Below are 22740 nucleotides of genomic sequence, written 5' to 3'. Positions count from 1 at the left end.
AAAAATAATAACTAATTTCTAATAAAAACAATTTTTTCTTATTGTTTTAAATGAGCAATGATTTACAATATTAGCCTAATAAACAATATAATTTGTAGACATTGTTACCTTCTACTCATAACACATAAGTGTCAACTGTCATGTTTTATAATAACTGGTCGGTATAATATTATAATATTGAACGGTAAATAATAAATAATAATATTTTACATCGAATGGTAATCATAATTTGAAAATAAAATATATAAAACTACCAAAACAAACGTAAAAGTATTAGAATTATTATTCTTGTATATATATAATGTAAAATGTATTAATATTATCCATTGAAAATTTAATTTAGGACACAATATTCACATCATAATCATAAGTATACTGCCATAAACACAAAAATACAATACAAATGGTAAGTATATTACATATTATATAGTACTATTTCATATTATATTGATCTACTTATGTCTAACTATATTTGAAAATTACAATTATAATAATAATACTTAACAAAATACATTTTAGTCCGCCATTTTAATAGCGTTTATCGTTTGGCACAGCAATTCATAAAACCCCCTGCCGTATCTACTAAAAAAAATCCCCTTAAAAAATTAATAATAAAATTATAACGTTACATAGATAGATATTTGTAACAAATTATAATTAATAGTATCTTATTTATAGAATAGTTTTACTCATGTGGAGGTATTATTGTATATGTTAACTATTATATATTTATGTAAATTATAATTAGTATGTAATAATCTCGCTTGTACACAAATAGGTATATCAACTCAATGATAAATCACACTCATAAAACATAAATTTATTTCTTAATAACTACAATAATATAATAGCTTGCAGTAATATACATACATAAAAATATTTTATACCTATATAATGTAGTATATATTGTATCTTAAAATGAGTGAACAATATATGAATTAGCCATATAAGCAGGTGTATATATGTATGTATGCAGTATGAATGTACACATTATATTACATTAATAAATGAATATATCTCTACAGTAAAAAAAAAACAATGGCAACAATAATAATATAGAATTGCGCAAAAAAAACATGCGAAAAATATAAAGTTGCATTAAAATTATATTGTAATATTATCGCAAATAAATGTACTAAAATTATAATTGATGGCTAAACATATTTTATTAAAAAAAGGCAATTTTTTTTTGGGGGGGGGGGGGGAAATGATGCCTAGAGAAACGATTGAGATCCAGACACAGTCATTTCGAGCACATTTTACACATTATATTGTGCAGTTCGTTTTTTTTCCAGATTAGTTTCTATATTTTAGTTAACGGTGTTTTTTTTTTTTGTTTACTTTAAGTATATAGGCATAGCGTGTTGTTTTTATACTCTAATTTTTAAGAATAATAGTTAATAAACATAATGGAAAAAAATATTCTCTTAAACAATTAATCAGTACATCATGCCCGGATGGATGCCGGAACGGTGAAAAAAGACATTTGGATTATTAGACATGGTGGGTTCCATCGTTGTGTATATGCTGTTGTCCATGCCGGAAAAATTGCACATGTCTAAAGAAAACAAACAAAAAATATTTATATACATATTATAACATTATTTCTGGTATTAAGATGTAGATTTTTCGCTTACCCGGTGGACATCTCGAATACATGGCTTGTTGGTGAGCTGCCCCTCCTCCTCCTCCATGGTGCGGGTAATAACAGTATGGATAATAATGATGTGGATAAGTCGGCGGTGCAACGAGCGCTACTCGATCTGAAAAAGTGGGAAATAGGTATAACATGTATTTTTGCACTCTACGAAGAAGCTTAATAAAACACAAATAGGAATAAGAAAATCCTGTTACAAAATATAGAAGACATTTTTTTTTCATAGGTCTTAAAAGTAATTTTGGTTTTTCGGGTTTTTTTTGAAACTGTACTTGTTTTTGTAGCTTTCGGGCGAGTTTAAGTCGGACGAAACGAATAATGAACAATAATTCGGAGGAAGTGTGCACGAGGCCATAACGTGTGTTACTTAAGTGTCTTGTCGTCGGCCATCAAAAGTAGTTAAGCGATATATGACACATGAAAATGAGGGTGTGCGCTCCAATAAACCAGCGAGATTCGTTTGTGCTAGCAATTTCAGAGCAAAACGCCTTGTTATTATTTTTAATGCAATCATGCTGTAGGCCGACGATTTTTTTTGCCACCGACAAAATATTCTAATTCAGTCATAGATCACGGTGCGTGTAAAATATAAAAATCATAACACTTAACGCGTACCTACCGAAACCATACAGACATTCGTCTCGACTGTGTTTTTCATTTAATAAGCGGTATTGGTAAAACCGGTAAAACGGATTATTATCACTTTTTTTTTTAATATTCAAATAATTATTGACCTAAACAAAGAAGTGCCTATCGAAAAACGTGCGATGTTCGACGCCATTACAATAGCTGATAGTTTTTTTTATATATAAAACGGGATAGGTTAGAAGAAAAAAAAAAAAGATTTATACCTACCCATTAAAAAAATTACAAAAAAACGTGTTAGTGTTGTGACCACTATTTAGGTATAAAGTTGAAAAAGTATATAAAAAGCTGAATAACGTGAAAACTAAAAGTTTACTTTCTAAAGTCGAAACACATTCCTTGTAATTTTTTTATTTTATTTAAAAATACCTAAGTTCATAAACAACATAAAAAAATGTTCTCAACATTTAAAAAATACAAGTTTTTATTTTTGCTTTGCGGGATATGACTTAGTTTTAGGTGTAAAACTAGCCATACAACTACTTAAGACTGTCCTACTTTTTTGTAGTAGTATAGCTTTAAAAATTTGAAAACATATGCAAAACAATATTATACTACACCGTGTGTTGCCGTTTCTTTGTTTTCAATTAATTACAGTATAAAGAAAACCGACAATTTACATGGTATAATATTGTTTTTTTAACGTCATCCAAATGTTTAAGATTAACAATTGTTATCAAACTGGTTACCTCCAAAAGTGTTTATGGTGGATGTGTGTTTGAGCGGTGTCACAAACGACGGTTTGAAATGGAAAAACGACGGGGACGCCGGTCGGCTCAGCGTGCTCAACTTGTCCTCGTCGTACAGTCCGTCCCGGCCCATGGCGGCCAACTGTCGGCCCTTCGGCATGAACATGACGAGCAAAACGAGCGCGGCCGTGGCGCCCAGGCCCAAGGCTAAACAACCGTCTTGGTCGCCGGGCTGCGTGGCCCACAGGCCGGCCACCGCCCAGCCCACGCACAGCGGTGCGGTGCACCCGACGGCCAGCCCGATGTACATGGCTTCGCGGTAATTGTCGCGTATGTGCCTCGACTTGACTGCCAACACGGTGACGGCCAAAAGCAGTCCGGCCGCGTACACCATCGAGCCCAACATGTGCTGGTATTTGGTGTCGCAGCTGTTGTCCAGACTAGTGGCCCACTAAAATATTAATTGAAAAACGGTTAATATAATTATTAAATTACTTAAGGGCCATATATTTTTAATGGGACTTAATTTTTAAATAGTATCCTAAAATCTTTTGGTAAGAAAATTCTAACGACTTCTAACAAGGAAATTACTATATTTTATGATTTAATAGAAACGAATAAAAACAACTTTCATCCGTGGCCTGAAACTCAAATAAACTACCTATTCGGACAATTTGTATACATTTTTACTACTAAATAGTTGTACTTGCCGCACGTGTAGGCAACTGGATTTAAATTATATGAGCTATACGAGTACATCCGAGCATTATAAAACAGTGTGCGAATATGGTACGCTAAGTATTTATACACGTGACCCAGTTAATGACGGGATGCGGATGCTTCGGAGCATCACCCGTGTAAAAAAGAGTTAGACGGAGTGTGAGCAACGTGGCGTCGCGAAAAGCGCTTTCTTCGATTACAACAATTTACCAGGCCGTAGACGGACTCAAATGGGAACAGAAAATCTGAAGAAAATAAGTTAAAGCATACGGCTTACTGTTGATATCAATAATTGCTGTGTCGAAAGAGATCCATAAATCCTATAAAGATTCCACTAAGTCAGCTAAAAATAATATTAGCTATTGCTTGAGTAAAGGTTGAAAAATGTGTTCAGCTTACTTGAGACGGTAACAATTGTGGCGGTGAATAGATGAGCCATTGGACGCCGATAGCCAGTTGTATAGCCACCGTGAAGAAGAGCAATAGCGCCTGATACGGTGCCGGTAGATAGACGCCGCCGTTGAGGCTTATTAGAAAAACGCACTTGACCAGTAACGTGCCAAACACCATGGAATATCCCAGTCCTGTGCACAGCCTGACGGTGGCACACGTCAACACTGTCGGTTGTGTGCACATGAGCCCGCTGACAGCCGCACACATGAACAGTCCGCCGAGCAACGCCTGTCCCAAAAATAAATGTCTTCGGCTCGGCTCCGTCTTCCTGGTCTTGCACAGCACGAATATCTATTAAAAAATCATTTCACGTTTTTAATACTGTTATATGTTAACATTCCTAAAAAAACAAACGGGCCGTCATAGCGCGTTCTTTCCGTCCAAGTAACATAATACGAACTAGTGTTATGACATTATACAGTATTCATACCTCAAAGGTTAATATCAACGTCATGGTGAGTACGGACAGTACGAGCACCGGTAACACCCAAGCGTCTCGCCGCAACAACGTGAGCGTGGACGCCGCATACTGGTGGACGCCCGAGGTAGGCGATCCCGTGGTGATTATCGCAACACCGGGCGACGGCGTAAAAGGGCTGGACGGCAACAGGAACATGTCCGTGTTCATGCCCACCCGACCGCCACCTCCTGTCATCTGTACCACGCTGGCTGCCGCCTCCATATCATCGTTGCCTGCTCATCACATCTGTAAACAGACACGGAAAACAAAACCGATTATGCAACCGATCAGAGTGGGTAACAAGCCCGACTAAGGTAAAAATTATTATCATTAAAGAGAAGGGCAATTATGATCATTTTTCCTTTACAATGTATCTTATCACATTTCCACGGTTTGAAAAACATTCTAATGTATATTGCCAGTTTTCGATAAATTCATACTCGAGTATCTGTGGAATTACATAATATAATGTTACTTGCAATATCGTATTGTACTATGTACTTGAGCGACATATATTTATTAACAATTCGAAAACACCTCGAAGCTATATCAAGAAACAGATAAGAATTTTCAAGGGCTTCTCCCCAAAACTCCTGCCGAACTGTGCGGCGTGACTATGAACGTTATTATTACCAATGCAATAGGTATACCAACGACCAAAGTTTGCGCAATTTTATCGACATTGTTATTATTTTTATTCGGTATTTTTATAATTTTACAACTAGACCGGTGGTGGGTAATTATGATTTATCTAGCCTTCGGCCGGTACATTTTGTTACAATATTTAAGTGGTTTTTATTCGACACGCGGAAAACGGGAAATTTCCCAGGGGGCGACGGGGGGGGGGGCATGCCGGGGTTCACCGGACCAAACGCAATCGTTTTACAATAGACATACAACAGAGTATACGTGCGGACACAAATACCATGAAATATTAATATGTAGATCCGCTACTACTACTGTGCACATGTTATTATATTATGTATAGCCGGTGCGCACTTGTTTCTGTGTGTATGATAAAGTCGTTAATAACATTTTTACGCCGATATCGGATACGCACACGCGACCGGCTCGTTTTTGTAATGATTTATTATAATAATGATCATCAACCGTCGATGGTGTGTACTAGAATATATTTCATAACGGGTTTTAGCCGAAAAATTATGATTCAGAATTCGTTACACGTTTTACACGTGCGAGTAATACTGCTTTACTTATGTTGTTGCTTTTATAACATTATAAATAAATAACTAAATAATTGCGTCGGCCTCTTAGCGCTATCATGCCCTTTTAGCCCGTTTTTACCGGATTTCGTATGAGCAACGATATCGTTTTATTACCAAGTAATATGACTCGCAGCTAGTCAGAGACATACCTACCTTTAATTGAGATATTGGTCTTGCGAAAAATCAACATAAACCTAAAAGTGATGAAGATGAATTATGTTCTAAAAAGAAATCTTTTAACGAAAACCTAACCGCTTTTCCAGCCTCAATATGCATTTATTTTTAACAAGAAATTATAATTATAATTATAATTAGACAGGATAGTTTGTAGAAAAGCGTCCAATACATGTTTTGTTGAACATTTTTTAAAACTCTACATTTTATTAAGGAAAAGCTTTAAAACTTCTTAATACTGTTGAACTCTAATTGTACTCTTAAAAAACTTTTATAAAAAAAATGTTTAAGTGAATCCCATTACACCATTCCTATAACCATGACCCTAAAACGAGATATTTTAGATTAAGGACATACAAAAAAATATATACTATTATTAGAAACATTTGAGGCCAAAGTTAATATATAATTAGAACTGTTGGAAATCGTTTAATCGAAAACAACAACAACGGTAATAACAAATCGGATATTAAACTGTTATGAAAAAAAAAGGATAACAGGAAATGCGCTTTTTTTTTTTTATCTCAACTGATGCAAACTGCGTGGGGTGAGAGTCATACACGCGCGACCGTCGTCCCAGATTATTATCCAGTTTGGTTGATTCTTTCTAATTTTTTTTTTCCACTCTTCTTTTCACTTTTCGATGATGGTCAAGGTTGTCGAGAAATACTACACTATATTCTCGCCGCGCCTTTTTAGTTTGTTTTTTTTAAACAGTTTAAGAAAACCGCATAGGTAACGACGAACGTTGATTTATGAACACAGAATCGTTCCTATAACAAATAACCATAGTCCGGTTGTTATAATACATGTTGGTTTAGATTATTACATTAGGAGTTATCATTATTTCCCAATAGCTTCGCAGTTGAAAACACATTTTGAACGATACAGCAAAAGACGGAATAGAATATTTCATCCGTATGATAAACGATTTGTGGGTTTTCATAATATTTCGGTAACATAAGACGGCTGAAGAACATAATATACATTATACGAGATGAAGAAGATAACAGCTATATATGTTTACTATTAAGATTTCGGATCGAGGAACAACGCTATTTGTAACATTAGTATAAATTAATAAATTATGTGAGTTAGTTTTTTTGTTTATTTATTGGTTTTTGTAACAATTTGTTGGATATAATATTTTACATGCAAACACATAATATTCCCATGTTAAGCTGAACACAACGTCCCATAATATGATTTACTCTACAACTTCTGTCCGGTGAATTATGATATTACACAGGCACACCAAGTACAAAAAAAAAAAAAATATACCTATAACTATATAATGTGCTGGGCAAAGGCGTGTAACGCGATTTCGATCGACCATTGTTTTCGGTCGTCCGTGGAAATTATGTGGCTAATTACATGCTTAGTTATCGAACAGGGTATTGCCAAAGATTGCACCTTGTTGTGCAGACGGAATGGCCAGTTTTGTAAATCATACGGTATTTGCCTCTTGGTCACAGACGCGTGTGTCACGTACTTACATGTGTTAAATTTCCATTGATGTTGTTGGTTTATTTGATCGAAGGGAAATTGCTCAAAATATAATATTATTGTACATATACACCTACACAACATGTGAAAATATCCCCGGCCGAATTGCGCACGATCAAACACCATGTAATAATCAAAAAGTACTTTCGGTCATCGGTTATCACTTATCCGCAGGTGAGAGTCGGTGCGTTTTAGATTTGCTGCAAATATAATAATATAATGTAATTGAGTACAGTAAAGTATTTTCCCCGCAGGCGTTAGCTCGTTGGCGCCAAATTCATTTTTAGCCAGTAACCTTGGCCAACACTCCAGCGCGTTGGTAATTGAACAAAAATGTATTGACTATAAAAATAAGTAGATTTGCAATTGATATTCTGCTGTGTATGAACTTGACATTGAAACATTTCATTTTTCGTTAACAACAAACAGTAGGTAGGCATTACTTAACAATTATTATTGAGTGTTCCTAAAGCACATAATTTTGTTATTTTTCACTCGACTAGATTATAGTAGTTGGGATTTCACCATCTAGCAAACGCTCTGACTTTGGCGCCAGTTGTATGTGTTTTGAGTATTATTTATATTATCAACCGATTTAGTAATAATAAAGTACACGTATGTCGAATTCTTGGTTGTATTGACTTGTTTACTTAATAAAACTGAACGATGTCCCAAGTCGTTTTTCTTGCAGCATTATAATAACGCATAGCTGTGGTGTGTACTTACGGTTGATAATAATATTATATTGTGTCACCTCAGCAGCGGCGCCGACCTTGTACCAGTTATAAAGGCGAAATTATAATATTTTATCCGTATACGTATTATTATATTGATTTTTAAATTACATATATTTTTACTATTGTAACAAAAATAATAATACCTTCATATTATTATTGTTATTATTTATCAGGTTGCTCAATATAATTGTCCAACATTATATGTTCTCTTATAATCTGTCACCGTAATTACTGTGGCCATAATCAAGTTACTCCTTGTACATGGTATTGCACAATATCCGCGAACACAGGAGACCGATAATATCCGCCCAAGTTGATGTAACGCACTCCTCGCAGTCCTCACGGCGGTTGTTGTTTGGGGAAATGGTAAACAGCCGACCTTAAACCGCCGGGAAGGTTAACGCACCTATTTGGTTTTTTTTTTATCGTACACTTTAGCGACAGTAATTATGATTGCGATATAATTATTATTACAGCCTGTAAAGTTATAATTTTAACATCACGGTCTAGTGTTTTCGGTCTGTTAACCATCGAGGCGGGGAAAACATTATAATTGAATACACACCACACATGCGTTTTATCAGAGTAGTCAAGGTACTCTAGTTGATGTTGTTGACACTCGTCACTTGTCATCTGTTTTTGTTGTTGTCATGATCATCATCAATTGGGGTCAAAATAAATATTATAGGCTACCAGTATTGTCAAAGAGCGACGAAATAAATCCCAACAAACCGGAGGAAAGTGTTAGAAAAATGAAACCTGTATATTTTGATCATTTTGATCACGTACTGGTGATGCTCAAGAGCGGTGTGTTATGTTAACGGGTAAGTATTATCGAACACAGTTTTTGGAGACAATTAGAAAATCTGTTCATCCCGTTATTCTCAATGTTGCATTGTAGTATCCATGCGGGTTCAGCGCATACACGTGGTTAGGTTATTCATAAGGTTCCATAGTGTTTTTATATGAGTCTAAAATCCGTTACAGTCTTTTAAAAATATCGTGCACGAAGGACGCTTTACTTTCTAAAAGCCCATAGAAGAATAGCCATCCTTGGCCGTGATAAATGCCTTAAAGTCACACATATTGGGCCTACTACTAATTTACCATATAGCCAAGGTAGAGGTAGTAACAAAAGGGGTTTATTTAGTAAACGTCATATTTTTTTAAATAAATATTTTGATTTTATACTACCCAGAGGTCCTATTTATTATATTATTATTATTTTTGAAACTCGAGTATTCTATCGCATGTATACAAAATGACTTGTTCCAACAAACGCAGCCATGAAGATCAAAGATACTGATACTGGAGAAGTATGCTCAAGTTTAGTAAATAATGTAAACAGAAAACAAATGAATGATTTAACCAGTTTATACCCATTTATGCCGTTAAACGACCGTTATAAGTACCTTGGGAAAACTGAATTTTGCTGCCTCTCCCCCGCAACTTCATTTACTAGGTATGTACCCAATGTAAAGAAATCCTGAAATGGCCATCTCCCAGAGGTAATGTACATATACTAGAATAACAGTCTAGTGAGCGGCCCACGCACTTCCTCGCATATATACCCACAAAATACCTTACCCGACAACAAAAATCTCCCTCTCCTCCCCCTTACCCCTCGTAAGTATAGTCGACTACAAAAAAAAAAAAAATAGGGTGCATGTAGGTAATGTTAATACTTACAACCAACATGCGTCATAATGTGAATACAGTATAAAAAAATAAATAAATAACCTAACCGCGGGTGAAGTAATAAAACGTGGATTGAACGTAAAGTTAACGGCCAACTATATTATATAGATGGACAAAATGACCCTTCCGGGTTAACAAACTTGGTATTGTTTAGGTCACAGTTGGTTTTCTGCAGCCCCGAGACTTTATTGTTGTTGTTTTTATTGTTAATTCGTGTCCGACGGTTAATTACAAAACAAAAACAAAAAAAAAGGTGTAAAAATAATTTTTAAAAGTGAATATTCACAGTAATAAATTTACCCGATACGGCCGGTACACCTGAAGATGAGGTCATCTTCGTTTCTATAAGTAATACAATAAGTAACCTATAACGCACAGGTTACCTATAAATAACCTACAATGTGTAATAGTATGCCTATAGTCTATAAGCTTTTGTGCTTTGAGGTGGACAATAGGCTGCTGTGTGAACCGAAACACAACCGCCGCACACCGACGGTAACCCGCTGAGAATCCGACGCCACCGGACACGGGTTTAATTAATATAAGAAGAACATATAGGTACCACCGCCGACACGCTTGCCGTTTGTCCACATACACACAATATAATATCCTACTGCAGAGTCTGAGAAGAACAACTCTCTCTCTACATAGATAATATATAATGTACGTACCTATACGTGTATATTTTTTATTTAAAACCGATTATGAACGAGTACGCGCATTAACGGTTATACATTTCAAATTACAATATCGATACGCTTGCATCTATTGCCTACAGGTGTTTTAAATGCATGCTCAACGTCATCCTTACACGATCCGTTACAGATATATATATATATATATATATATATATACGGTTCGGTAAAACAGGATCAATAAAAATGGTTATGAAAAAAAAAATCATAGTTAAATAGACGAAAAAAACCCATAAAATCGATTGATCGTTTTAAATACTTCCATACTTAGCCGGAGGAATTAACCAGATAATATAACTATTGGATGTAGTAGTAGTGTCAGGTATTAAAAAACTTGATTTTTGTGAAATAGTTTGTTTAATACATTGTTCAAAAACTATTATAATGTACGGCCTACTAGTATATATGTAGGTATAATAGTTTTATCATTATTTTTCCTCGTGTATGTCACACCATCGTGAGATATTTATGTATTGTAATAAATGTCTTTTGACCCGTTAGAAAAGTACAGTTTATGAATTTATTTAACTTTTGAAATATGTATGGTTCTATTTTGTATATGCCTATAAGGATATGATTAACATTAAAATTGTGTCAAGTATATGCAGTAGCAGTGAACTTGTAACGGTATACAAAAAAAAAATATCGTTTTTGTTTACAACACAAACAAAATACTAAAATAATATGTAACTGACTGTATGTAAACCAAATACTGGACGAAATTAATTATATAATAATTTAGTTAAATTTTTTAATTGCTGTATAAGTACATAGTATAAAACGTATTCAAGTTCTACAAGTCTTGTGAATTTAAATTAAAAACACTACCTAATTAGTTATGTTTAAAGTATTTTTTTCAGAGGTGAAAACATGTTTTATTTAATATACTCGTTTATTTGCATTATATTATAGTCTACTAATAATTATTAATATTCAAATGGTAAAATATATTTTAAACGGTTGTTTGCCGAGCAAATAATTATAATACAAACAATAATAATATAAAACAAATACTTCTAACACTATTAATGGTTATAGTTTTTAAGATGTTCAAGGTTTGACGGTTTTTTCCCTTTTGCTATTCAATTTCTAAACACAGACATATGAGTTTATTTCTTGTACGGGTTCCTTCTCTCGTGGGCTGGAATATAGCCTATTTTATTCCTACCACAAGCATTAAAGTCTCCTATAGCTCGTTTCTTGTTATTTATTATCTACCTTAACGTACGGTCAGGTAACTTAGGTTAATACGGTTATTAGTATTTACATACGTACCATAAATAAGTGTTGAGCTTCAAAAATGTATTTTATCCTTTTGTGGTTATACCTAATGTGGTTAGTCTATGCGCAATGTCGTTGAAATTTTCAAATTAACATGTTAATGGTTCTTTAAGATTTTTTTTTATGCTTTTCATTTATATACAATCGGACCGTTTAGATAGATACAATAACTATAATATGGTAATATTGTTTAAGTCTAAGCCGCTGTCAGTATGTGATAACACGTTTATTATTGTAAAAGGGGTTGGCAGCTTTTTAGAAAAAAAAAATATATTTTATTTACAAAGGACAGTCTTAGCCTTTTCACCCTCAACTCTTATATTTTATGCGCTTCCGCGTCACGGCAAGAACAACTGTAAATAAATTCTTTATTAGTATTATCATCATCGCTTTCCAGACATTTGCATATGAACGGACAAGGTTGTTACAGTGCACTTTAAACTGCAGTTTGCACTCGGTCTACAAGCCATTGGTAGGGTCACGAGCTCGAGGGTAAAAGTGTGGTCGCAAGTCGCAACACTTAGAGGTTTCAATACACAAGCACACACATGTCACGTGGATTTATACATTTGTTTGTCTTTTTTTTTTTGTTGCAATAATTGTACTTAGCCGTGTGAGATAAGTGAAAGTTTCCATCGCCACGTGTGTTATTATTGTTGTACAACTTAAACGGTAATAAAAAAAAGGTCAATCGTCGGGTCAACAACAACACTATCGATCGCCGCACGATATCAAAGTATCATGTTATGGTGCGTGCAATATACATAATAATATCATGCGATTTTTTTTTTTATAATTGTTTGTGTGCTCGGTTAATTAATAATAATGGTTATTAATTATTATTATTATCGTTATTAACGTTAGCAATATAATAATAAATGCTATCACCGAGTGGACGGCTGGCCGTCGATCGTGGCCAGAGGCGACCGACAATAACGACTTTGTTCAAATCGACTATCATCGTAATAATATAAATGAACTACTGTTATACCCGCCCAGCTCGTGTTTTACTTTCAGTGGATTTACAACCGTCTAATAGCATTTTATTGCTATTATTATCTGACTGTGCGCAGTCCAAGACGTGCCAACTGCTCAGTGCTATGTGATATAGCACTTTAACACAATTCACTGGCTCGTGCGACATAATATACATAATGCACCCAAAGAATTCATTATTGCACAATTATTCCAACAACATAGTCGTAAACAATAATAATTGAATTACAGTTTAGACAAATGCGTTTTAAATGTTACGGCTTAATAGTAGCTATGCACAGTTATCTAACGCTAAACAATAGAGTGTTACAGAAATCAAGGATCTTTTTGTACGCTCCACACAACCTTATATCACTCTCTTCAATCTCTTCCACAAAATGTCCAATTTGTTATGTAAAGGTGCGACACTGGGCTCTGGGAAATGGCGAGATAATACTATTACACTAAAGTTACTAAAGTTTGGTTTTGTTCCAGTAACGCTCCATCCGTGTTCGATAGAAGCAAATTTTGCTACACTGTGCACATACCCACTTTGGAAGAAAGTTAGCTCGGCTAGTGAATTACGGCGGTACCGCTTTTAATGTCTTTATAAAATATAAAAGGTGAAGTAAACTAGGTAGGTAGGTAATCATAAAGAGCTTTTTTTGCAATGCGAAACGTTATTACGTATCCCAGAAGTAACTCGTGCGTTGATGCATAACAACAACCGCTTAATTAACATTTGTTCGATAGACTTATTAGGACTCCAGACAGTCAACGTGCAATGTAAGTACTTACAAATGACACATTCCGTACACAACAAATCGTCGTGTTACACCACGGTTAGTAATACAAAACTAATAAAGAAAATCCAAAAATTCACTGTCGGTTTGATTAAGTATAGTTCGATGATTACCACGGAAAACGCGGAAACTAGCCTAAATCGGAAACTAATACATCACATAATAAAGTGAATCGTTATTGTATAAAAAAAAAAACCAATTTGTTGTCTGTACACGCCTTGTTGTCCCATTAGGATTACGTTGATATATTGGTGGCTAAAAGAATGTTTCTTATATTTGCCTTTGCGTTTGTAAGATAATATTTTACACAAATTACAAAATCCTTTCAAGCAATCATGTAACACATTAATGGAATTTTCTTAGTGATAAATTCAATTTTTTTTTAGAACACAACAAAAATAACATTGCACCACTGATGATATTATAAAAATGTACCTATACTGTAATAAGCAAAATACATAGATTCCAATGACAACGTTTGCCGATCATTTTTAAAAAATTGAAACGACAGTAATTAACAGTTATCGAGAATAGATTAATTTAGTTACGGTATGTCGGTATCAGCTCATTTGTAGTTATGTAAGTCTTAGTATTTAGGAAATAACTCATAAACTATATTATAATTACAGCAATAACAAAATGTTATAATAAGAGTATAGTTGATACATTTTTAACATACAAAAAAAAAACAATATTTGACAACATCATCGTTAGTATTATGTAAAATGTAAATAATATGTTTACAGAAACACAAAATAGAACTCGCCTACCTGCATACATTATTATTCCTGTCATCTAGAGTGCATTGTTCTTTTGTTTGCAATTACAGACACCTAAATAGCTGTACATTGATTTATCACTAAGTGAATTTATGTAATAATGGATGTAAAATATATTATTTTCTAGCCATATTATTTACATATATCAAGGATAATTAACAGTTTGTAATAATTATAGGGCAAAGCTCTGAAGCAATTGTTTACAGTACAAATTTAAACGGTTAAAAAGTTTTAGTGTTTTCTTAGTAAATTATTACAACTATCGCTCGGTTAACTCTGAAACATTGTTTTGTGTCTAAATACTACACAATATAAAAAGGTACTAGAGACAAAAAGGATCTTTTTTTATCCTTTTTTGGTCAGTGTAATTTCCTACTTCAGTTAAGATAAAAAGTATTAATTAATACACTGGTGTCTTATCACCTTGATTTCCTTGTGCTGATCATTTTATACAACAATTAATGCGAATAGCCGAAGACGTTTTCCTTGGCTGTTACGACAGTTTACAAACCCTCATAACTGTTTGTTAGTTATATTATATGTGATATGAGTTTAAATTTCCAAAATTATGAAATGGACTTTCAACAACAATTCAAAATGAACGCGTTAACCAAACCACGTTGGGTAATTAAAAACACGGGTTTACTATTATTTTTCGTCAGTTTCGTAACTGGCGGCTGTAATTAGATGTTCAGCCGAACATAGGAAAAATAAAATAAAAATTATTCCACATCGTCAGATACACCCGTCGCGTCAGTCAGAAGGTTATTCGCCGGGTCAGCTCGTCTTACTGTCCAAAATTTTCCCACATCATGTCTACCACACACACACACACTACATTTACACCGCTAACTCGTTAACAAGAAAAATACTATTGATAACAGTGTGTTTGGTTTTTTTTTTTAAATCCTACGCACGCCGCCACATGCACGTTAAATGCGGACCCATCCATCAGCTTGTGTGTGCCAGTAAGTAGGCACTGCGCTTCTGACAACCTCCATTAATTTGTATCAGTCAACATAGGTGGATTTTTGCCATGAGATGGATTTCTCAAAGTTTTCTATATTATATACGGCATTTCCTTCTAAGCTAAGTTAGTTCTCCAGTGGACTCACGGGATACCGGTGGAATTGCACTATTGTGTGCAGCACCTACACACCCTAACCGTTATGATCCTATAAAATAGAGTAATAAGCAATCAAAGGTCACGGAAACGCTCGTAGGAGTGAAACGACAGAGTCGTTTGAATGTGTATTTTATGAGCATAATAATATAGAGAACACCGGACAGTTCTAGCATTTAGATTTGTTAAACGATAATGCTCTCAAGTTTATACTAACAAGACGTTAACTATGTACGGTGTGTGTGTATATATTTTTAAGTGCGCCTGCAGAAATGCACTTTGTTGTAGAAAAGCTAAAATACTTAATTTTTTTTATCCATATAATATTGTACCCGTTGTACTTCCAATTCCCAAGAATATTATTATAGAGCTGCTAAAAAATAATGTAATATTATGTTGAATAATTAGACACTATGTATAATTATTAAGCTGTACCCGCCGGTAACTGTGTAGTTGTTCTCACGGGTTCTAAACGGAAACTTCCGTTTTTACCGGACATTTATCATAATAGCGAGTGGAACAATGAAAACGTAACAGCATGAATATCGTAATTCACACGTACGAATAATAAATAATAAATAATCAATGATGATAATCTTTGAAATGACCTTAAGAAATATACATCATGAGACTGATCATTTTTTTTCATTTACAATGCAAATCAATTGTTCTAAAATGATATAAAAATAAAGCGCCTCGCTAGATTTTTAATTTAAGTAATAATATACAATAAATTATATTTCCGGATGAATTTATAAAAACCACAACAACATAACAACTAACAAGTTCAGTTCCATTATTATAGACTCAAGTTTGATTTTTATTTAGTTACATAATAATAAAAACTGTCAAAATTGATCACAACACTGCCAGCCGAGATACGAAAAATTGTCTTATGTAGTTGTTTTTTTGTTTGTAACAAATTAACGGATTAAATAATGTTGCTAACAACAGTCGAACAATAATCTGTGAGAGAAAAAAACGAAAGTCTTACATGAAAAAATCTCAATGAGAAATCCCAAACTTTCGTTGCTGTTGTGAGAAAATGTAACGTAATCCGTGAGAAGTATAACTATAGGCTCATCAAAACACTAGCTTAGTCCATATAGCGTTTGACTTTTGTTAATTAGCGACAATAAAAAACGTTTAAATGTTAAATAATTTGCTTTCACGTATTCCGTAGGGACGTTTTTTTTTAACTAGGAAAAGTCCTTGATGAAAACCCTATGCGGAAGCATAAGAGATCACTTTGACATGTCGTATTGTGCGCATTGTGCGCATATTGTGCGATGCAAATAATAGCCATGTGTGTGTTTTGTTGCAGTCCATACAGAGGGAAAACGGGCACTTCATCCTTGGCATAAGAATTGCCCTTGTCGTCGGTATAGGTACAGTCTGTATAGGCACAGTGACGGCGACTGTCGTGTGGGCCACATTTGACATTAGTTTGACTCGTTTGCAATACTGACACTCCATTATTGCCGTGTCAATATTATTTTGCCATATCTGTTGAATATAGTCATGGCAGACACGTGCGCCCCAGACGACACCCGGAAATCTGTTGTCAAAACAATTTTTTACACCTAACCGAAACATGTATACAAATATACATCAGAACGCGATGATATAATAAAATAGTATCCACATCAGTAACGTAACTTGCTGTGCATTATAGAATGTCCATCCGAAAAGTTTTACACTAAACCCCAGAACAGTATTCGGTGATTCGATTTTAAAAGAACATTTCATGCACAGCCAATGTTACATTTACACTGTATTTTATTCTTAACCAATAAGTACAGATGGTATACTTGTGCTGACTTGGATGTAAACAAATGAATTATGTAAACTTGTACGGTTCAATTTATTATTATTTATTTAAAACAGATTATTTAAATGAAATGAATTTCAAATTAGAAAATCAATTGGAAAATGTAGAAATATTCAACATGACTGGTATTAATATTAGTAAAATAATAATAATAATATTACAAGCCAGTTTGGAAAAAATGTTTCGAAACATTACAGTGCACGACAGCTACTATAAGCAGTACCTGGCTATTTCTTTATGTATAAAGCCAGAGCGATTTAACTGTGAAATTTACTTTTTATACAGGCACAACATGACAAAAGGCAGTATATCCAAATGTTTTGAAATAATTATTATTGGAATGGCACCCGTGTAATGTACCCCATGTACTTCATAGTTTGTACTGTTAATTGTTCCTGTTGTGTATATTAATAATTTTAAATTTTCCAAAAAGTAATGTAAAAGAACTACGAGTATACCTGCATTGTCTGAATTTAACAATACATTTTAATCAAATAAATGTTTTAAACGGTAACCAATATAATATTTAAATTAAATAGCATACATGGTTGGCATTATATATAATAAATTACATGGTAAGTAGAGATTTTATACTAATATCCGTTTATTTGAGTGCTCAACTTTTAGATGAAATCACCCATATTTGTTCTGTGTATTATATAATATAATGACTTTTAAACATGCAAACCATACATGTAATTATTTATAATAAGTTAGTCGTTTGTAGTTTACCTACACAGGTGTAACGTTTCAAGTGCTACCGAAAGAACGTTTTATTCGAACTTGAATATGGTAATTTTGTTGTATTATGTAAGGTCAAACGTGAAAAACATATAATGCTATTATTATCATTGTGTTTCAAGTTTTTCTTCTTCGTAACAGTTGAGGAATTCAACTATGTTGTTTAAAAATTAAAATAATTATAAATCATCTAGGCTTTTTTTTTAATATAGAAAAATAAAAAATATAGCTCGTGCTTAATGTGTATTTGCTCATGTTATACATTTATATGTTAAGCTAAAGATGAGGTTTAATAAAAATGTTTTTAAACCCAAATTTGATTTACTTGAATCAATTGTGTTCTGAAACAAAGTGCGGCCGAATTATCAATTTTTTTGAATGACCATTTCTTCCCAAAACAAATACAATCTATAACTACACAAAAATCCCACCTATTACATGTAGGTATATAAAAAGTTCTCACGGTAGTCGACACATAATAGCTGGTGTGAGAATCGTTATTGTTATCAATTCTTAAAGTTATGTAAGTAAAATATACACATACTAAATGTGTGAGATAAAATAGAATAAAAAGGGAAACGGTTGGTGCAAATTTCCCAAACTTGATAGAAAACTATTCTACTTTCACTGGTGCTAATTAGACGTTGTAAGAAAATCAAAACGAATTTTTCAGAGCAAATAGGTATCTTATACATACAATGTGCTGCAGGTCTCCGGTGGCTCAAGGCACATGTCACTTTCACACAATAGGAACCAGTGTATTATATGAAGTGTATTTTTTCATTATTCTTCCGACTTTTTTAACTGCTATAATATTAGTTAATATAATTGTTGTTGTTGTTGTTATTGTTGTTTACGGTACCTGGCAATAACGGTAACAAGTTAATTACAAATTTTCTGGTAAAACTCGGCCAAGATGTGAATAGTGAATATTTATGGCTTTTCGACTGAAGGCAATTTAAATGTATACTCGGCTTCGTTAAAACAACATAATTAACAAAATCGTTTTAGAAGGCATTTCCATTAAAATCACATAAATCGTGTTAATATATTATTTGTGTAGCCTAAATTGATAGTGCAGATAAATTAATCATAACTCAACCAGTTATGTTGGCATAAAGTAATGAGTTTTTTCCCCACATGTAAACAAGTTACCTTATACTAAATGGTCTAATACCTATTACCTATTTCAGTATTAATATACATAATATAAACTATTCTATTTAAAATAATGGTATACATTACATTTAGTGCACTCCAAAAAAGAAATTTGACCATAATCCGATAAGATGGAATTTAAAATCAAAAACCCCAAATAAAGAATAAAAATACTATATACCAATTTGTTCAGTGTATATTTTGTTTGAAAGTAAGTGCCTTATTATTCGTAATCAATTTATTTGATAAACGAGTTTTTCGACTCCAAACTGGAAGAACTGCGATGAAAATCAAAGTATTTTCATTTTTCCCATTAGACACGGTTAGAACAGCAATTCCGTGCAATATTATATTATGCGAAAACGCAGTTATTATTGTACTTAATCTATATTATACGATCTGATAGAAAGTCGAGGTCTCACAATGATAACCTCGAAATTGACACATATATGGAAACTCACTTGGTGGTTTCCGGTTAATTCATAAAAAAAATATCCAGCGATACAACTGCCAGCACACAGAAACCATAAGAAAATATGTTTTTAAAAATGTAGTTATCATTGAAAGTTTGGTTTAGATCCTTCAGTTTTCTTCCATGCCAAATATTCAAATTGAATATATGTATATAAACAAATTAATAGATTTTTCTATTTGTAGATGGGATAACAGTTTGTTTTGATTTCTGCAAATCAGTGTTAATAACAGTTGTTATGTTGCAAATGCTCATTACTCTCTGATAAAAATAACAGTGGTATTAAACGGAATTATTATTAAAGTTATTTTTTTAAAAACAATTTGTAATAAGTGATTATTATTTTGATGCGTTAAGTAAACGCCATTTTATCTGGTTTTGCAATCCAGTTAGGAAATTATATTTTACTAAATATTTATGCAGTTAATTAGCAACATCATATATTCGAAATTTATTCGAAATTCACCTATCAAGTGGAAAAAATTCTAATAAATACAGTATTTTAAGTTTGCAGTTAATAAAAAACTACAGAAAAAAAAACGTTAATTTTTTTGAATGCAATAAATATATTGTTGGTTAATTAATATTATACGTTGCTAATTGTATAATTCGTTGATTTTACCGTTATAAATGTAAATTATATGATATTTTTAGATAGTACTAATTATTTGAAAAATGTAATCATATTGAATTTATTGCGCTTTAAAAAAAATTATACAACTATTTTCACCATAATCATGTACATTTAATTGTACTTAAATTATTTTTCATCTTGAAACTTTACAAGGAGTATTTATTTGATACCTATACATATTGTTTTAATTGTCCAATACAATACAATATAATGCACTAGTCAATAAATTTTTTGTTTTGTTTTAAACGTGGTCTTTAACAAATTAAAATGTACTTACTAAGTAATACACGATCGGAATTCGTCAGTATAATTTTGTTTTAAAGTTTGATCACGCATTCAAACAGGCCTTGTCAATCTGAAAAACAAGTCAATAAAACAAAATTATGATGAGGAATACAAAAAACTGGGTTTTTTTTTTTTAATAACTAGGTATTTTTTCAGTTTTTGCAGTTCAACAGCTTAAAAAACTGCACAAGCAATTGATATAATAATACAAGTTGATAAAACACTTTTTTTTAAATTATGAGTTGTTGCAGATTTCAACAGTAACACGAATTTTATCGACATTTTTATAAATTTTGTAATGATTGGTAAGCACGTGCTGTATACATTGGTAGAACAACATAAGTAAATAGAACGTGGTGCCATTATCATGAGTGGACATTACCACATCAGCAGCGGCGACGAGGCCCAGTAATGGTTCTTACGGCACCTCCACACATTATACTGAAATTTCCAGTGTTGTAAAACTAGACAAAACATGAAACGTCTCAGGTACACATTTTTTTGCCTATATATATATATATATATATATATATAACATGGTTTGTCTACACCAAAGTGTATACTGTCCGTGTAGTATTACTTGCGAGTAATAGTAATTGCGTGTTCATCAAAATGCTCGTGTCATTAACTTGTGATCTATCCTAATATTAGTATCTTTGGACTCTAAAACAAAACCAATTTTTCTCACTTTCTCTGCAGGTAGACGTGATGTACAAAATCGACCACGAGGAACCTCATTGACTGGCAGTGATGAGGAGTAGACATAACGTACTATGCAGGTTATCAAAATGATTATTATTACTATTATCTTTGTCTGTGAGTTTTGACCCCGGCCGTGGCCGCACCAACAAGTAGCTGAGGTTCGTACGCACATCTTATATACATTATACACACTCATATACACATACATACAAGTCACGATGGTCGGTAATAATGACAGTGCTGAATTTCCAACGTTATACAAGCTACTATTCGACTATAACTACTAATTTCGTTTCCAAACACTGCTAAAAATAAAATTCCGGCAATTTACAAAATATATTATCGATACAAATGTTTGCATATCGTTAATCATTATTTTTTTTTATCCACATAAAAGTTTAAACAGCCAAATAAATTAAAATCTGCATGTAACTTTATCATACTCGTTACTAAGCTATAAATAATAAACAAAAGATACACAATATACTTAAGCCACACTATTTTTTCTCAATATAGCTTCTGCGATAATACTAGGAAATCTAAAAATGCAAACAATACATTGCATTTGCATTTTTAGATAATTCGATTATGCTAAAATTCATCATTATTGGCAGTTATAATACTTAACGGTTTTAAAAACATAATTTATTGCAACACGGTATAGATAATGTTGGGTTTACCTCAATCGTCCACGTATCTTTATTTTAAATTTGCTGAGGTCTTAATCAAGAGTTCTCCACAATCTAAAACAAAAAAAATATATCATAAATAACACCCCAAAAACAAAAATGTGTTTAAAAGGTAGTCGAAGTCGTAAAGACTTCTTATTATAATCGCACAGTGGTCGTAAAAAAAAAAATAATAATAACAGACTGGTTAGTGGTTAGGTTTAAGACCGAACATGAAATTCATTAGGAAATATAAAGAAAGCCGCGTTTAACGACTGTTACAAAGTGATGTTTGCGAATAAACTATCGATGTGGAAAAAATATTAAACGCAACAATAACAATAATAATAATAATACACTATATTATCGTAACAGTAGGAATCGTTTGAACGGACGATTACGATGAGTTATGACTGATTTTTATTTTTATAGTTCCCGTTTTGGACGATGGTACGAACAGCACGTGAGGAATGCTCCTTCGGGTACAGAGCATTGTCTCCTTAAACACATTTTGCAAATCACGGCCCAAGTATAAATACTTGGGCCATGTAATAATTCGTATAAAATTTAAATCTTAAACTGAATGTTTCATTTCAACCGCCGACGTGACGACGATTACAACAAATCT

At 33.0% G+C, this 22740-nt stretch overlaps 1 protein-coding gene across 3 annotated transcripts in view; it reads right to left on the bottom strand.

Moving 5' to 3' along the window:
* Positions 1-393: 393 nt before the first annotated feature.
* Positions 394-22740, bottom strand: part of LOC126846106 (uncharacterized) — a 36368-nt gene continuing 14021 nt past the window's right edge. Inside the window, exons 1-8 of one of the 3 annotated variants that reach the window (XM_050585264.1) lie at positions 22472-22723; positions 22125-22187; positions 20735-20812; positions 4595-4870; positions 4111-4455; positions 2992-3442; positions 1638-1763; positions 394-1558 (exon numbers count right to left, since the gene is read on the bottom strand). In XM_050585264.1, coding sequence (XP_050441221.1) covers positions 1440-1558; positions 1638-1763; positions 2992-3442; positions 4111-4455; positions 4595-4846 — 1293 coding nt within the window. In that variant the 5' untranslated portion in view covers positions 4847-4870; positions 20735-20812; positions 22125-22187; positions 22472-22723 and the 3' untranslated portion in view covers positions 394-1439. Of the gene's footprint in view, positions 1559-1637; positions 1764-2991; positions 3443-4110; positions 4456-4594; positions 4871-20734; positions 20813-22124; positions 22188-22471; positions 22724-22740 lie in introns of those variants that run through there. The other 2 variants (XM_050585253.1, XM_050585274.1) reach the window with 2 other exon arrangements.

The sequence above is a fragment of the Adelges cooleyi genome, unplaced genomic scaffold (genome assembly GCF_023614345.1).
Source record: "Adelges cooleyi isolate 19-005CV unplaced genomic scaffold, UGA_ACOO_1.1 ACOO_flye_CR_arks_rails_tigmint_CR_PRNA_108, whole genome shotgun sequence".
Classification (NCBI taxonomy): domain Eukaryota; kingdom Metazoa; phylum Arthropoda; class Insecta; order Hemiptera; family Adelgidae; genus Adelges; species Adelges cooleyi.
The sequence above is the reverse complement of the archived record's forward strand: the minus strand, read 5'-3'. Positions and strand labels throughout refer to the sequence as shown.